The 19,200-nt window shown below is 37.7% G+C and overlaps 1 protein-coding gene across 1 annotated transcript; it reads right to left on the reverse strand.

Annotated features, from left to right (window-relative positions):
• Nucleotides 1-15,732: 15,732 nt before the first annotated feature.
• LOC148013218 (uncharacterized) lies at nucleotides 15,733-18,761 on the reverse strand. Its single transcript, XM_087668458.1, has 10 exons — nucleotides 18,636-18,761; nucleotides 18,259-18,402; nucleotides 17,910-17,975; nucleotides 17,700-17,826; nucleotides 17,311-17,428; nucleotides 16,960-17,026; nucleotides 16,801-16,866; nucleotides 16,510-16,636; nucleotides 16,252-16,369; nucleotides 15,733-16,160 (listed from the first exon to the last, which is right to left on the reverse strand). Exons 2-10 carry the CDS (start codon nucleotides 18,323-18,325, stop codon nucleotides 16,155-16,157), a joined length of 762 nt encoding a protein of 253 aa, XP_087524584.1. The 5' UTR covers nucleotides 18,326-18,402; nucleotides 18,636-18,761; the 3' UTR covers nucleotides 15,733-16,154.
• Between the last annotated feature and the right edge of the window lie 439 nt (nucleotides 18,762-19,200).

The raw sequence follows: 19,200 nt of genomic DNA on the forward strand, positions 1-19,200 counted from the left end.
CTCATATCCTCAATAAGTGAGAATGGTAAGACAAAAGATAGATTAATTTGTTTTCTTTTTTTTTAATTCCCAACCAAGAAGTATAATTGATAAGGCATTCTCTTTCTACCAGCTCCTTTTAAATTAAACAACTCCTCCCACATGACACTTCCCTGTGTGTGTGTGTGTGTGTGTGTGTGTGTGTGTGTGTGTGTGTGTGTGTGTGTGTGTGTGTGTGTGTGTGTGTGTGTGTGTGTGTGTGTGTGTGTGTGTGTGTGTGTGTGTGTGTGTGTGTGTGTGTGTGTGTGTGTGTGTGTGTGTGTGTGTGTGTGTGTGTGTGTGTGTGTGTGTGTGTGTGTGTGTGTGTGTGTGTGTGTGTGTGTGTGTGTGTGTGTGTGTGTGTGTGTGTGTGTGTGTGTGTGTGTGTGTGTGTGTGTGTGTGTGGGCTGGGATCTTGAGATGATGACCTCCACCACATCAATATTTGCATTAAGATGAATAAAAACGTCCACAAAAACATGATATAAAAGGATCAATAACATAACTTGACATACTAGTACATATATGCTTATGCATATGTATGCATATACATACCCATACGTATACATATAGACATAGATATATGTATATGTATACATATATGCACTATCTACATGTATATGTAGCCTATGTACATAAATATACACACAAGCATATGCATGCACTATGCACAGACATATGCATAGGTTACACATACGTATTGACTATGCACATGCATAGCCTACACAGAAGCAATACAAACATGAATAAATACAAGCTATGCACATATATATGTACATGCATATATATAGTCTATGCATATACGTGTGTGTATGTACATATGTATGTGTAGTAAATGAGTATACGTGTACATATGTGTATATATATGCACATATTCATGCATATACATATTGACTGCGCACACACATAAGCAATGTACAAGCACATGTAAAGGCTATGCACATGTATACATATAGGCTACACTATCACACACATATACATATAGGCTATGCATGTGCACATGGATATGTACAAGCTACAAATACATATATGTATAGGTGCACATGTAGACTATGTGTACACATATGCTAGTGTGCACATGTATATGTAGTTCATTAGTATGTGTGTGTATATGCGTAGCATACGTGCACACATCTACATATGCGCATATGCATACACATAGGCTATGCACAAGCACATGTGTGTGCATGCATAGCCTATCTACATGTGTATATGTATGCAAAAACAGAGCCATACATATATGCATGAGCACGACCTAATAAATATCTACTAACTACCAATCTCAAATCCAACACTTTACATTTTTCCAAACAAATATTCTTACCCACTCAATTCTTTTTATCATAAAAATTGAGTATATGAAATCTATATCAAACATCAAAATAAACGTAAATAGTCGTACATTTGATTTCTTAAAGATACTAAAAGAGACTATTCTTCTTCTGCCTCTTCTTCAAGCAGCAAATAAGACAAATCCTATTCCCTAAACCCATAAGAAATTAAGAATCATACAAGCAAAGAAGACAATGATGGTAAATTTAAATTGCTACACCAATAAGAAAGAATATTCGGAAGTCATGCATCCTACATGTCAAGGATTATAATAAAATGCACATTGAAGAACACATTAAAGGATAGAGAAAACCTGCAAAAACATGTGTATTTGCAAACCCATTAATAGTTGCATTCAATGAGCTAGAAAAACCTATGATCAACAGAGCATGCCTTGTTTATCCCTATGGCAATACTCATGTTTTCCTCTATACCAAATAGTGCTAAACCTTGCCATCATAAGCCATTTCCACACATACCCATACAAAAAGGAATAGAAATTTGTAACAATAAAAATAACAAACTCTATAGATTTTGTAAGCTGGATGCACTTCTACATATATATATATATATATATATATATATATATATATATATATATATATATATATATATATATATATATATATATATATATATATATGTATGTATGTATGTATGTATATAATTATTTTCACTTTCTCTCCATCTCTCTCTCTCTCTCTCTCTCTCTCTCTCTCTCTCTCTCTCTCTCTCTCTCTCTCTTTGTGGAATCTTTGGTGCATGTTTTACAAGTGCTTAGCCCTAACACAGTGGATGTTCAACCCCTCTCACATCTTCACCCAATTACATGCTACTATCCTGAAGGTGAAGCTCACTATGATGACAGAACACATGGTTTGACTCTTTCATCAAATGTAGAAGTAAGTAGCTCAAGTGGAAACAACAAATAAGATATTGGAGCCATACAAAATTATTGGACTACAAGGCAACAGGAGCACTGCCAAGGAAAAAAGAAAAGGATTACTCAACCATGGTATGTTGATGACAAGATATGAAGAAGAGAACATATAGTTGTGGCACATTGTTGGGTCTAACAAACACAAGGCATCAATACGGAGTCTAGTAAAAAAAGACAATTTCAAGAATATTTCACAACATCCTAAATTGAGAGATTTGCAGTCTCCAATATTGCAATATGATGAAGGATTCATAGTCAACATGGGGAGGATATTGTTACAAGTGAAAAGGCCTAGATCAAAGAATGTTGAAGAAATCAATGTTTTTTTCCTTGGTTAAAAGTGAAAAGGCCTCAGGTAGTGATCATTTTCACTATGGCTTCATGTTGGTTGGGGTCTTATTTACACTTCACATTATCTTCTTCAAAATGCAAAGTTTTCCTCTATATCAAAAAACACATAATTCAAGTTCAGATATTAGATTGTATCTAGTAATGCTATCCTTCTTGATCCAAAAAACCTTTCCATGTTCAAATGATTTTTCCCCTTCTTCATATTGCAGTTTCACATTTTCAAAAATCATTGTTCATTTGCATTACTAGAACACTATTTTCTCTTGTCTCATCCCTATTATGGTTCAAATAAGTTTTGTAATGTATAAAAGCACTTAGTCTTGCACATATAAGTTATTGTATAGAAAAGAAAGTAGTTAATATGCATTAATCACTTTTTTTCTTATTAAAGCATGTTTTAATTCCCCAAAACATTTTTCTACTACAAATATCGTGTTTCTATTTCATAAAGCACTTTTGTATTTCAAAACACATTTGTCTATTCATAAAGCAATTATCCAAATTAGAAAGTAGTTGTGCATATAAACTATCCTTTTTATATTTTTGAAAATATTTTTGTGTTTTGAAAGCACTTTTATATTTTGGAAAGCACTTTTGTGTTTCCAAACTCTTGTATTTTGGAAAGCACTTTTCTATTGACGAATATTTTTCTATTTTCAAAATCACTTTTTTATTTTCAAAAGTGTTTTTTCTAGTACCTTTCTATTTTCATATGCAATTGTCTATCTCAAAAAGCATTTTTCTACTTTTTCAAATCTCCTTTCTAGTTTTTAAAGAAATTGTTATATTCGAAAGCACTTTTTTAGATCTAATAGCACTTTTCTATTTCTAAGAGCAGTTGTCATAAAATTTGTTTCTTCCATTTGGGGCCTACTTTTCAGTCCATTTGTAGTAAGCTCAATCATATTGATAGCTTTCTCTTAGAGAAATCACGTGACAACCACTGATTGTTAGAAGTAGCCATATCACATGTTTGTGGGTGCCCACTATCTAATTTATGGGCACTCTCCTTAATCTTTATTTGGTAATTGGCCATCCTATATTGTGGTAGGACAACTCATTTATTTTTATCTATAAAAGGAGGGAGTGTGGCCACAGTCCATTGTCCATTCATGTATTTGCAGATTCTTGGTGTGGAGAGAGGGAGCTTGTGAAGTGTGTGAGCCGGTGTTCAACCATTTTACTCTTGTCATAGTGGATTCCAATTCCCGGTTACATCTTGTGCATTATCTCTTTTATTGATTGTGTGCTTCATGACACAAGTTGCACGTGTGCATGCTCTCTATGCACCAAGGGTACAAAGCATTGTACTTGTATAACAGGGCAATATGTTTACAGTGGGGTCATTTCTCTTTGGGAGTCTTTGCTTTGGCCTAAACCCAAAGAGTCTGCATTTCATGATAGAAAATGCATTTTTGGGATTTGTTCTCCATGTGGCACTAAAAAATTGGCCTTGTGCTTCATGCAGGATATAGAAACTAGAGTCAATGAGAGCAGTAAAAAGAAGAAGAGGAAAGATATCTCAATTTAGCAAATGGGGTGTCTAGAATTTATGTCATTTCTAAAAGAGAGTACCAAAAGCTTCATTGTGCTTAACTTTATCTATACATGGCAAAGTCGACAATTTAAAGAGTGCCTGGCAAGGTTTTCAACGATGTAGTAGTCTCAATGATTAAATTTGTAGAGAACTATTCCTTCAAAGAACAAAATGAAATATATTCTATGCACTGGTATTATGCCACCAGGTCACAATATCGATACATATAAGTTATGTTCTTGACAATGCAGATGTGAAAAGGACATCACTTATATATCTCTGATGACTAAACACATGACACATTGTTTGTACACCATTATTTCCTTTTGCATGATAGGTAGCTGAACGATCAAGGATACGAGTTGAAATGTCATTAGGCATGGTCCAATGTTTGTAGAGCACAATTCAAGGTAAAGCATCCATTCTATTTTGTGGCAAGATCATTTGTTATGACTGGTCTAGAGATGTTGTGGGTTTATCCATGCTCAGGACATGGAAAGGGAGAGCATGGTGATGCAACTATTGTGATAAATCGAAAGTTGACACATGAACATCTAAAACAAAATGGATTTGTGCTAAAATGCTCTTTGAATTGTGTTGTTTTCTTAAGGGTAAGGTTTTATAACAATGATGTGCACATAGTTTTCTGGGAAGTCCAGATAGGTGATATGAACATAAAATCAGTGGCATTTTCAAGTGGATATCCAAGTCCAGCTCCATGAATTTAGTGAATGGATATTTCTTCAACAATACACATTCTATAAGATGTCAATCAATATCATGCTTCTATGACCAGTGTTGAAGAAGAGGCAGAAACAAGCAGATTGTGTAGAATTGGAAGTATCACACTAATGAACCCCTTATTGATGCTAGATAGGAAGACAATAGCTCTAATGAAATGAGAAGGATACTGATCTCTCAGTGTATGCAGCAAGGCATCCAGATGCATTGAGTTATACTTTGTCTATTGGGGACAACTTTGCTATGAATGCAAAAAAAAACCTAAGTAGGGCATCATTAAATGCATTTCTACCAAGGAGAAGCTAACTAGGGCACATTCCAATAAATTGGGCAATGTTCTACCATCATACTCATTGGTGATCGATGGGCACTACTACGAACAAATGCACAAAGATGTCTAGTGGTTGCTTGTGGACAAGCCCCTTGTTCTCATGCATTCGTACTTGGTCCGGGCCATCAAGTTGTCAAAAATAGTGTGGTAGGGGGGCTTGCTTAAGTTGTTGTGCCAAACACACACCATACACACAAAAGGAAGCTTACTCAACAACACAAGAAGAGAGATGGAGGAAAAAACGTTTTCTTGTTAGTTTCTTCTTCTTCTTTTTCACAAAATACAATGTATACAAAGTATAGATAAGATACAACATAAAGAAAAGCAGCCTGCTAAGTCAAATAGTGCATAACTTACTATCCTAATTGACCTGGCACTATAACTATGCCAACTATAGGTAGGTGCAACAAACTAAACATAATAAGTGATAAGATAGTGGCCATGTGAGGATCATAATAACCACCGACATGGTAAGTATAGACTTATGGATCCATGTAACTTAGAGGTCCATCATCAATGTCTACACATGTTGAGCTTGCCATCTCAACACTCCCCCTCAAGCTCAACTATATATCTGCAACTCCAAGTAAGCTTCAAATTTTTCGTACCTTCTTTGCACCCAACGCCTTTGTGAAAATGTCAGCTATCTTATCATGTGTACTACAAGTCAATCTCACTTGCAAGTACCTTCTCTCTCACAAAGTGATAATACACATCAATGTATTTTGTCCTAGCATGGAACATAATTGGGTTCCTAGCTAACTATATGCTACTCATGTTGTCACAATGAATGACAACTAGACTATCTCCCTACACATCCAAATCACCCAATAACTTTTATTGCCATACCACCTTACATGCTGCAATAGCGGCACCTCTATACTTAGCCTCTATACTTGATAAAGCAATTGTAGGTTACTTTTTGCTAATCCATGTAATTGTTGTACTACCAAGGGAAAACAAGAATCCACTGGTAGATCTTCTATCAGACATGTTACAAGCCCAATCTCCATCTATGTATTCAAACACATGTATATCCTTTCCTGCCTGATAAAAAAGTCCAAAATGCAAAGTAGACTTCACATATCCCAATATGCATCTAACTGCATCCAAAATGAGTCTTTCTAGACATTTGCATAAAATGATTGACAAGGTCAATAGCATAACTCAAGTCTAGCATTATAATAGTCATATAAAACTAAACCCCTTCTATCTCATCTCCAACATCAGCACTCAACTTCACATTTTGCTCCAATAGAATTGAAAGAGACTTACATATTGTCATACCATACTTGGATAACATATCCAAGCCATATTGCCTTTGGGATAGCCATATACCATCATTACATTTGATCACCTCAATACCAAGAAAGTACCTTAGCTTACCCAAATCTTTCATCTAAAACTTCTTTTTCAAAAAGTCCTTGACTTCAACAATCCCACTCAATGTCACTTGTAATAATCAAGTCATCTACATAGATGACTATGATGATCAAATATGCAACTCTATTTCTCACATAAAGTGAGTGATCACCATCAAAAATATAAAAGTCAATCTTGACAAGATACTCTTCGATCTTATCAGACCATGCTCTAGATGCTTGCTTCAGCCTATAGAGTGCCTTTTTTTACCTGCACATATATGTGAGATGTCGTAAATCCTCATAACCTGCTCTACTAGTTGCTCCATATACACATCTTTTTGCAATTTGTGATGCAAGAGGATATTCTTAACATCCATTTGTTGCAAACTCCAACATTTGGCTACTGCCAAAGCAATCACACATATGACTGAATGTCTCTTTATAATATGTGCCATATATTTGAGCATAGTCTTTTGCAACTAGCCTAGCCTTATACCTACTAACAAAACCGTTTGCATTATGCTGAATTTCGTAAACCTACTTATAACCAATAGCTTTATTTCCCTTAGGCAATGGTACTAGATCCCAAGTCTTATTGGCTTCTAATGCAACAATCTTCTAATCCATTGTTGTATCCGATGAGCATGATCAACATCCTTAACCATCTTTACCATATAAGCATAATGGTGAGTTGCATTACCTTCAAAACCAACACATTTATAGAAATCTTTCATTTCTTCAAGATATTCAACTCTTGCTTGAGTTGAATCTTTCGTGCCTTTGTGTTTACTAGAAACATATTCTCAAAAATTGTCCAAGTTGCATGTGAAGTTTTTGCATTTCTGATATAACCCAACATAGTATTATCAATGACTACAAATAGTCAATACATCACCTTTTTTTCTCTTTTGTATTCCATTCTTTCCACGCCTTTAATTCATATCAAATCATCTTCCATAGTATGAAAGCCTGTAAAATGATTGTTGATTTGTCAAACACTATACGAGAATTATTTAAGTTGTAGTCTAGTACTCCTCATGGAGCTATCTATTGTGACCATTGTCCTCTATTGCTCTTGCTTGGTCATATGCATATGAGTATATGGGGCATGTAGCAATGAATGCAAAGGGAAGAGCTTTGATTACAAAGATGCATGAGTTAATTGCAAAGGCCTTTAGGCATGACATGCATAAGGAGTGGAAAGATCAAGACCCTCATCCAAATCCTATGTGATTCTCCATTGCTTCTCTATTTGAATGTGGACAATGAAATATATTTATTTCTTCTTCTTGTCGTAATTCATCTCTACTTTGAGGATGCCATGTCCTTTTGTTGTGAGATTTAGAAGTAATCATGTGGTCCTACTTCTACTTCCATGAAATCAAGTCTACTTGTAAACTCTCTACTTTTGCTTAAGTGTACCCATGGGCTCTAATGTATTCGTGTGAGTCTACCCACAAACTCATACTAATGAGGAAAATACTATCATTGACTTTCTAATTCTACTTAAAATTTATTCATAGTTGCATCCTTTACCCTACAATTCCATCTATTCCAAGACACATATCAAGGCACTTAGGTATCAATACAAATTCTAACAAGAAAGCCTAACATAGCCATTGGAAACCAAGTACAATAAAAAACATTGTCAAAAAATCATCCACAAGTAGTAGTGGACAAACCTTCACCAAATAGATGCTTACTTTAAGGTTTTATAATTTCCTGCCTTGTTTTTAAGCCAAAGTCAAGGAAATATCCCATATACAAAATTGAATATCTTAGCAAAACTTTGCTCTAAACACTTAAAATTAAGGGTTTCCAGCACAAGTTTTTCTAAAGCTTGTGGCCTTGCTCTACAAAACATACACCCAATTTCTTAATCTCCAAGTTTTTAAGTATAACTCACCTAATTTTTTAATATCTTCATGTTTGATCAACAAGTGTTCACCCATATTTATGAAATAAAGAAATTATATGGGTCCCTCAATTTTTACTAACGCTTTGCTTACATCTTGTAAGACATATGGAAGTAATAAACTCAAGAAGAATTGCTTTGATCAAGACTTGCTATTGGAAATTTGTTGCTAGTGAGTATACGTTCATTTCCAAGGTCTTTTGTTGATTATGATGCTTTTGTCATTGGCAAAAGAAATACCACTTGTTTGATCAACGAGTGTTCACCCATCTTTATGAAATAGAGAAATTTATGAGTCCCTTAATTTTTACTAATGCTTTGCTTACACCTTGTAAGACATATGGAAGTAATGAACTTGAGAAGAATTGTTTTGATCAAGACTTGCTATTGGAAATTTGTTGGTAGTGAGTAGATGTTTATTTCCAAGGTCTTTTTGTTGATTATGATGCTTTTGTCATTGACAAAAGAAATACCACTAAGCATCTTCATGAAATAAAACATTCGATCAAGAAAGAACTCGTGTGGACAAAGCACATTTTCAAATCGAGCTACTCAACTAGCATCATATCTGGCAACATTCAAATGATTCCCAATTAATTTACTATCAAGTATTATTTTTCTTAGATAAAATATAGCTTTTTAAAATATTTTGCAACGTTATATTAGAAAGTAAATATTTACATCGCTTTTTCATAGGATAAGACATATTGGCCTTTTGTTGTAGGAATCTACCAAGCTTCAAGCATTGCTTAGCTAGCTTGAAGTTCACTTACTATGTGCTTTTATGAATAATGAGATGGCAAGACAAGCTTGCACCATAGTTTTTACATGTACTCGTGCATGCAAGTTTTCTATTATAGATCAACTTCCAAAAGAGAAACAAGCTATAAAACTTATGCATTGGGTAAGTTTCATATTGTTCTACTTTGTTGGCTTAAATCTTCCAATTTGTAGATATAAGAGTTACATGTGCTATTTGTGTTGAAATCCAAGTAACTAGTACATATTATTAAACTCACACCATATGTGAATAAATAAAATTGTTGTGTTTGTTTTAAATATGTACTTAAAGTTGATATTGGTGTTTTAACTAGTATAAAATAGAGTGTTCAAACTTTGAAGAAATCTAGCATTTAAGGACAACTTGAGTATCATATATCCAAGTAACTTTCATATTTACAATGTAACATAATATAATATAATACATGACCTACATACTCATATTCAAATAGAGAAAGGACACTATACTTTTGCACACGTATTTGTTGCTCTTTATCTCGGGTAAGTTACTTATGAATATATGTGTGCATCACGTAGGTTCAAAATAAGATATTTTTAAAATACCATTTTTATACATTTTTTACATATAGAAGGGTGTAATATAAAGGGGTTATTTGCAAATTGAATAGAAAAGGGTTATGTTTTATTAAGAAAAAAATCACATAAGGATATTTATAAATAGGCCTTGAACACACCTGATGTAGAGGATATACATATAGTAACTTCTCCAAGCACTTTATCTGGCAAATGTGCAAGATCTCAACTACTATTATATGATTCTTAAATATGCCTATAGTAAGTTTGTATAGCCCCCTTTTTCTCACATTCCATTACATATACCATTACACTATCCTTTACTTCCCTATTATAAAGCACATATTGCAACTACACATGCACATAGAGCTTGCAATGAAGTATTATTCTAGACAAGAACTACGAGCTACAAATCTACATGTTATGTTTTATGTGTAAGTATAAACTATACTCGCGTTTATATCAATAAGTCTCAATTAATTGGAAGTTTATATCAACAAAGAGGAGCTTAAGAAGTTTATTGAGTCTTGCCCGGACAAGGATCTTGTTAAGTACCAGTCTCCATAGGAGGGTGTTTAGTCGATTGGATTTGGTGGCTTTCCAAGTCCTTCTTAGGCATCTCCTCCAAGTGCACATTCAAGAGTGAGGAAACTGCTTCTTCCAAGCAACCCAAGTTTCCATGATTAACTGGGTAGATGAGCCATCAATCTGTTTAAACTTCTTGGCAAACCAAGCTCTTGTGCCTGCATCAATGACCAATGATTTGAGGAGATGGGTACGTTGTGGATTGCTCAACGGCGAATAAGCGGGCTCGAGGGGCTTGAGGCGTGACCTCAGTCTCATTAGCCACTAGAGTTTTGTCTCACTAAGACTAAATTGGTGCCTAATGGTAGGCAAATCCTTCCAAGTGGTGAAGGGTGAGTTCTATACATCTACCCATGACTTCAACCCTTTAAGGGCCATCTTCCTTGCAAGTTTGGGCTGCTCATGATAGGGTGTGAAGGGAGGATCATAGGGGAAGGGGGAGAGCCAAATGCTAAGCAACAGCGAACCATCCTCCTTCATTTGGGGATCAAGAAGAAGCTTCATTTCACCCAAGAGAGTCCCATAGTTGTACCAGATCCTATGCTATTCTAGACTTGGGGATTTTAATCTTCAGATTCACACCTAGCATATCATGCCGGGATACTTCAAGCCATTCTTTGCCATCAAGTTTAGCTATTCTAATCCATTCTTTGATAAGACCTGTCCAAGGTTGATAAGTATCAATTCTTCTGAGTGTCGCGAGTGCTAGACGTTGGGCCTTAGGATAAAAAGAGTTCAGCCCGTATCCCCCCTCTAACCTATCTGCAATAAGAATGGACCACGATATCTGTGCATAGCCTTTGGCTATATCTTTCTTCCATAAGAAATCTCTCACCATCCGATTTAGCTGCTCCCAGGACGTTTGATGGAATGGGATCATGGAGGCCATAAAACCCATAAGTGATGACAAGATCACCTTGGCTACCACTAGCTTTCTAGTTAATGAAAGCTGAATTTTTTGCCATTTCTCGAACTTGTTCTAAAATTTCCCCCTGAACCATTGAAAGCATTGTTTGAAAGAAAGACCTACACTTATAGGACACCCAAGATATCTTTAATTTCCCCACATTTGACTAACCTAAAACCATATTGTAGTAGCCATGGATGTGCCTCATTGTAGGTTAAGGGAAGAAGCTTCGTCTTGACAATGTTAATTCTAGAAGCTGATAGACTTGCAAATTCGTGGTAAAGTCCCATCAAACTATCTAATGAAGTCTTCTCTGCCTAGACTATGCTCGCATTATCGTCAACAAAAATTTGAGCCGCCATGTAGGACCCATCAAGAAGGGGTAGCCATTTAATAGTGCTTGCTGCCAAAGGCTGCCACTTGCTTGTCAACATGCCTCAAGAGTGGGTCAATAATAAGTGGAAAAAGGAGGGGTGCCAATGTACAGCCCTGCCTAATTGATCTGCGCAAAGGAAATGACTAGGAAAGCTTTTCGTTTACCATTACACATGTCATGGCATTGTTGAATAATGCACCCACCATGCCTAGGTAGATAAGGCCAAAACCAAATGCTTGCATTGTAGACATAATGAACTTTCAACTGATTCTATCATATGCTTTGTCGAAGTCCATGTTGACCAATACAAAGTCAATGTCTAGCCCCAAAGTATGGTCAATGGAGAATATAAGGTTGAGAACCACATCTTGAATTTTCCTCCCGTAAACAAACCCATATTGCCTAGGATGTATGACTTTCACTAAACAAGAACTTAATTCTGCCCGAGAGCAACTTGGCTAAAATTTTATAGGTGAAAGGGAGCATGGTCAAAGGCCTCCAATTGGATGGCTTGGATCTATCCAAGGCTTTAGGCACTAGCTTTATGAGTCCAACATTGCATTCTATCGACATCGTGCCTATTTTCCTAATCCAATTGAGGAGATGGACTAATTGTTCAAAGTAGGAATCCCAAAGAGCTTGGAAGAACTCGGGCGGGAGTCTGTTAAGCCCTAGAGTCTTCCCTTGCTTCATCAGATCAAGTGTAAATGTCATCTCCTCCTTCGTAAATGGTCTTCCAAGGTGGAGGGCATCCTCAGGCCAGATAGGGTCCACCACAGTCCTAAGGAAGCTGTGTGTCCTTGTTTGGTGGTTCTCCAGCTCATCACGCTCATTACCTACGATGTTAGAGAGATGCTCTTTGAATATCAAGCTCATTACCTACAATGTCAAAGAGATGCTCATTACCTCATTTGGTAGTCCACCTATCGCCAGTGTGCTTGATTCCATTAATATCAACAATTTTTGTGATGAGTTCTTCCTTTCATTTGTGCTAGTGCACCAAAGAAAAGTGGGGAGGATGGATCCCCCAACAATTTCCATGTCCCTTTGAGATGCACCTTTGCAGCAGCTACTTTTGTTTCCTCGAATTCTATTAGTGCTTGTTCCACAGCGAGGAGGGTAGCTTACATATAGCAATCCTTCGGGTTGCGTTGTAACACTCTTACAAGCACTTCTCTTTCCTCAATTGTGCACTGGTCCATTTTCCTTCTTTGAACAACTTTTTGTTTGCCATAGTATTTGGATGCCTTAGTGGCGGGGTGTAGGCACTTGGTTCGCCTGTAGTCACCAAGTGTGATGTCTTCATCAACATGTGCCCAACACTCTTCATATAGCGAAGAAAAGCCTTGTCTTTAAGAAATCAAGTATTCAACTTAAAGGGAGGAAGACCATTGGGGGTTCTAATCGAGAGCACCATCTTAAAAGTGATTAGAACTGGCATGTGATTACAAGTTGTCTTGAGTTAGGATTCTTACCTTTGTACTACTAATAACGAACCATCGTGCGTCAAGATTGACGTAGACCCTGTCAAGTCAGTCTTTCCAAGCGGGGCCCACATGTCCGTTGTCTTGATTGAAGGGCATAAGGATATTGGGGGTTCTAACTAAGAGCACCATCTTAAAAGTGATTAGAACAACCGGTAGGTGATTAGAAGTTGTCCCTTGAGTTAGGATTCTTACCTTTGTACTATTAACGAACCACCATGCGCCAAGATTGGCGTAGACCTTGTCAAGTGTACTGGCTTTCCAAGTGGGGCCCACATGTCTGTTGTGCTAATTGAAGGGCATAAGGATATTGGGGTTTCTAACTGAGAGCACCATCTTAAAAGTGATTAGAACAACCGGCAAGTGATTAGAAGTTGTCTCTTGAGTTAGGATTCTTACCTTTGTACTACTGACAAACCACCATGCGTCAAAATTGGCATAGACCCTGTCAAGTTTGTTGGCTTTCCAAGTGGGGCCCACATGACTGTTGTGCTAATTGAAGGGCATAAGGTTCTGTTGGAACAGCACATTCAAATCTCTCAGATCATGACTGTGTTGCACGGCTTCCCATGTTGTTCTCTCCACTACCAACATAGATCCAAAACCACTAGATCGATCTGTTGGCAATAGCATCATATTCCAATCCCTTGCAAGTAGAGTTGGGACAGATTCAAGCTTCCCCTTCATCCATTCCCACCAAACGCTACCTATTAACTAAGATATTGGGGGCATATATGTATACTAAGGTTATCTCTTCACCGATGATGGTAGCCCTAACCGCCATAGCAATGCCATCCCCTTTTATCCATGTAATCTAAGGTCGAAGCTCATCTTTGACAGCTAGAATGGTCCCGCCTCTGCCTCAAGCCAAAGTGTCAGCGTAGATGGTGAATCCTAGGATACATATCTTGTCCACATCCTCCTCAGTTTGATCTCTTGTAGAGCCACAACCGGAGGCTTGTGTAATTTAATAAACACCATGCATTGTTTCCATCTCGACTCACTAGCGAGACCCCTTACATTCCAGGAGAGCAAAGTCGCCTTAGTTGATTACTTATTCACATTAAAACTATTCATGGAAGATAGTGTCAATGTCACCAAAGCCCTCAATAGCCACATAAACATTACGGTCAACCAAAGGTTTGCGAACAAGTCTCTTGAGAGATACTCTAGTCTGCTTCTTCTTGACTTTAGCTATGGTCCATCCTTTCTTCAGTGGGGCGTTTTCCTTCTGTGCCTGCATGGAGTTGATAAGATGCCAATCCAAAGCCATGGCATTCCTCGCGTTTTGTGCACTCTAAGGGGGTTTACCAAGGGGCTTACCTGCTACCCCTTCTTGATGCTTCTTCTCCTCCTTTGATCCTTAGCCTTAAATGGTTCAGCTCAAGTTTTTGTCTTCTTAATCTTGCATTTGAGTGCCATCAATAGATGAAGTGTTGTTTTGTTGCTGCATTTCTTTGGGGCAGTTTCGAGCAAAATGCTCGTTCTCATGGCATTTATAGCATGCACCTGATAAATGAGAAAATTTAAGTTCAACCACCACCTAAAAGCCCGACGGATCCATGATCTCGAGGTAGTCTGGAGGATTGTTTCTTCGATCCCACAGTACATAAGCCAACCATTCAACTTTAAGTTAGCCAGAGAAGGTAGTAGGAGAGGGCACATAGAGGACTTTGCCCACACCTTGGGCGAGTTTCTCAACATCATCATCAAGCATAAATGGAAGGTCAGCAAAGGTGATCCATGCCGAGCATTCATGCATGAGATCTCCTTCGAGAGCACATGATTTCATGAAAATAATAACTTTTGATAAATCATATCAAAATGAATACAACAAATGACATATTTCAAAACTATGTTAGGTGCAAGAACAAAACACAAATTTATTGTCACTAATTAGGTTACACCTCTATACCCAATTCTAAATCAACGTCTTTTCCAAGATGTTACTCTACTAGATCCTCTGCCCTAGTGCATAGAGAGAGAGAGAGAGAGAGAGACACACACACACACACAGAGCTCCAAGCCTCCATGCCCCTTGGTCGATACAATATATCTATTTATGCACTCGACTCCATGCAAGAGAATAAACACACTCACACACACACACACACAAAGAATATGTTAGTATATGTACATGCAATGTTCACAAAAAACATTCTTGGTAGCATATGCAAAAAACTCTAGCTAAAATTTTTACAGAGATTTTTGAATCAAATTACATGTATTTACCATTTTTATAACTAAAATTTAGTTGGAGGTTTTAAACCTTCTTTCAATTTTGAAAGTTTTTTTTTAAATTTTGCAATTCACTTTACATTAAACCTTGGTTTTTTGTGAACATTGATGTCAGTACATGTCCAAGGGTGCATGCCTACATGCAGGTAGTGTACAAAGGCAAGTGTGCACATCTGCACGAACACAAAGAGATGAACCTAGCCCCAATGCAAGTGTACACCTGCAAGCACATGTGCATACATAATACATATGCTTTAAAAGCTAGCTATTATTTACATTTAAAAAAAAAAGACTCGGCATTTGGCAACGTTAAATGAATATTTGAAAAAAAAAATTGAAAGATAAAAGAATACGTCACGAGTGATGACCCAAAAGACTCAGGAGCACAAAACTTAAAAAGGAGGGCCGAATAAGTCAACCTTCTTGAAATTCAAGTCTTAAGACTTTTCACACGACGCGGCATCAATGCATTGACACTTGTGTGCTATGTCCTACTTATTGGGCATGACCATAAATCACCTGCAAACAGTAAAACAATAGTACCACAGTATCCAATAGGTGTAAATTGAACATATCTGGACCAATTACTACTAATATCACCAACTCCTTCCATCCGGTACAGAACTAGATCAGGATGGATATCTCCTGCGAATACATATAAGGGAACTATTCCATCCCTAAAACACTCTCACGCGTCAGAACGTTCCAGCATTATCAGCCATTAGACCTGCAAATAGATTTCATACTCGAGCTTATAAGTTATAACCCCTCCAGCACACAAAAAACTTATAATGGAATTGACCCAACTTTTTGCTTACCTTTGGAATGAACTTAAGACCCACTTGGACCTCTCCCTGCGGTTGTCCCTGTTTCCCGAGTACTTTGTAAGAGATTGGCGGTACAAAACCTTCCACAAACACCTTGTTCAATGGGATCCTGCTCCAGCATCCGAGCAAAATTCTCGTGACTTTTTAACAGAATCACCATTACCAGCATGCATGATTCAATCAGGAGAGAAAATAGATGTAGCTACTCGCATCAACAGAATCTGGTGAAAAGGAATGGGCTCCACTTACACAGCAGCCCCTAGAGGATCATCTGCTGTAAAGGTGTCTCTGTCAAACAGTTTGACATACATTTCAGTGACCTCACTATCAATATTGAACACAAAAGTCTGGTTCCATACTGGATCGCTCCCTGCATCTGAGGTGAGAGGCAGCAGGCTATTAGCGGCAAAACATAATGCTCTACAAGCAAGCTGAAATGCACTGAAAAAGTTTAAAAGTTTGTTGCCAGGCCATAAGTTTGGGAAAACGTCATCGCACTCGAAAAAAGAAGAAGAAGAAGTTAGGGAAGCGTCAATTTACTTTCCATAGTGCGACTCTTTTGCGTTTGGTTGTGACAAACAATCACTGCATACGGATCAGATTTATCTGCATAGAGAAGGTGAAGATGATGCCCTTCAAGTCCAGAAAACTCATTTATAACTGGATGCAGTAATTCTGAAAGGCATCATTTTCTCTCACCAAAGACGTCTGCTGAGAGAAGCCCGTGTCCTTGCACTAGGTGAACCTCTAAAGCTCCACGGTGTACCTGGCCACATTGGGCATAGTGGTGATGTAGCTTGCGTGAGAAGGATTTATGTCAAGTTTAGCTGGTCTAGATTCACAACCCTAATTTACACAGAACGTTCATGGTTGATTGTTAAAATGGTTAATGGTTACTAGCTTCATCTAGTTCTCCTGGTTGTAAATGTGGACAGACGGTTTTGAATGTTAGATCATCAACAGATCTAGGCTCATTACAGTACCCCCAAATAACAAATTGATCAACAGCCAGCCTTTAGGATTATTAAGATAAATGCACACACAAATCACCTTTGGGAAGAACTTCAATCGCAATTCAAGCTCGCCGTGAAAATGTCCATTTGGCAACTGCACTTTGTATTTGCATGGAGCAATCTGACGTTGCGCATACACACTAGCTAAGGGTATTCTGAGGACAGCATACAATCAAAAGAACGACTACTTTGAGTCCCCTCAGGCTGTATATAACTGCAAACCCTTAATAGTTCATAAGGTTATATCTAGGGGTATCAAACTGCTCTATCTGAAGGCGAGGTAAGCACTGTCGATAATTAACCAAGTTTCAAATATCAGCAACTAGAAGAGTGCATGAGGAACATCCTGCTTGTCCTGATCAGCTGAAGGTCCAAATATGCGACATAGGGCTAAATACATGGCCTAATGAGAGGAAATATACTTACATGACAGTGCCCATCGCTTCGTCTTTCCCATGCCTCTCTTGATCATACAAAGCGACTGAGAGCTCAGGAATGCCATCAGGAATCTCAAACAAAAAGCTTTGATTCCATGCAGGAGTGCTCCCTCCATCTGAAGATGAGTGTACAAAACAACTGTGAGAACTCCACTAACAATATGACAAGTAATCAAATGCCTTGTGCTTGTCCTCTTACCGTGCACTGTGCGGCTACGATGCTTGACATTCCCACAGGTCAGAAGAGCATAGGGATCAGATTTGCCTGCACATGAAAGCATGTATCTCCATGAAAACCACAATGACGATGCTCAACCATTAAGACGTTAATGCTCAAACATCTCAGTCCATTCTCTTAAACTTTCAGGCGCCTTACAACACGACATGTATCTAAACCTGGATGGTTGTGCTGATGATCAGCGACGGACAAGACTCTTTCTGTCGACTACGAATCCCGTTTCAAGAAACCCTCGATTATTATCAATGTAGATCAACGCAGGCGCAAAAAAGCAACAGATGCAGAAAGATTTGATAATGAAAGGACGCACCAAACAGTTCAACATCCTTGAGATCATGAGCTTTGATGAGCTCCACTTCGAGAGTGCCTTCGGGCATGGCTACTTCTTCTCAGGTTCGCTTTCAGGTCGCTTCCAAAATCTGTTGGAGAAGCAAGGGGAAACCTAGCCTTCAAACTGCAGATGCACACGCACACGAACTCAGACACACACACAATACACAGAGAGGCACGGAGGAGAAGAAGAAGAAGAAGAAAGACGATCAGCCGTCCCCAGTTATTGCCGTTAACTCGATTGCATGCGACAATAAGCTTCCAAATCCAGGTTAGAGACAGACAGAGAGAGAGAGAGAGAGAGAGAGAGAGAGAGATCAGCCGCCCAGGGCCGTCCCTAAGCATTTGGCCCCATACCCGATGCCATTGAAGTACACAACAGCAAGCTGGAAGGTAGCGAAAGCTATGTACAGTTCCACTGCAAAGTTCGCCGAAAATCGACCTTCATTATTCATAGTTTGTTTTTTTTCATTATAAGCATCGTAATGAAATTATTTGAATTTTTAAAAGAGCTTTTAATCATAACCCATAATAATCAATTGCTCCTTCTGATAAGGCATGCCATTTACATTTAAAGCTTCCAAACAGTCAAATTTACAAACGTTCTGTTTAATAATGCGGTTTCTTAATATTAAGATAAGGACTTTACAAGCGTTGATATTGATTAAAATTTGAGTAGTAGAGGGCTACAAGAGGGAACGTGGTGTAAGATGCATCTACATTCACATAACATGAGAATGAGACTTCGGTCCATAAAACCATACTTTAAAAATGTTCACATGTATAGTGTTTATCAATAGGACTCGAAGCTAAAAAATTCAAAACCTTATCGCAGCCCTAATATCTATGAGAATATGAGGCTCTACGTTTAGATAGGTCGAGAAAAACTTGCTCCTCTTACTACTTCGGATATGTTTACATG

This window comes from Lygodium microphyllum, chromosome 26, assembly GCF_053477565.2.
Source record: "Lygodium microphyllum isolate KBCC chromosome 26, Lygodium_microphyllum_v1.1.10, whole genome shotgun sequence".
NCBI lineage: Eukaryota > Viridiplantae > Streptophyta > Polypodiopsida > Schizaeales > Lygodiaceae > Lygodium > Lygodium microphyllum.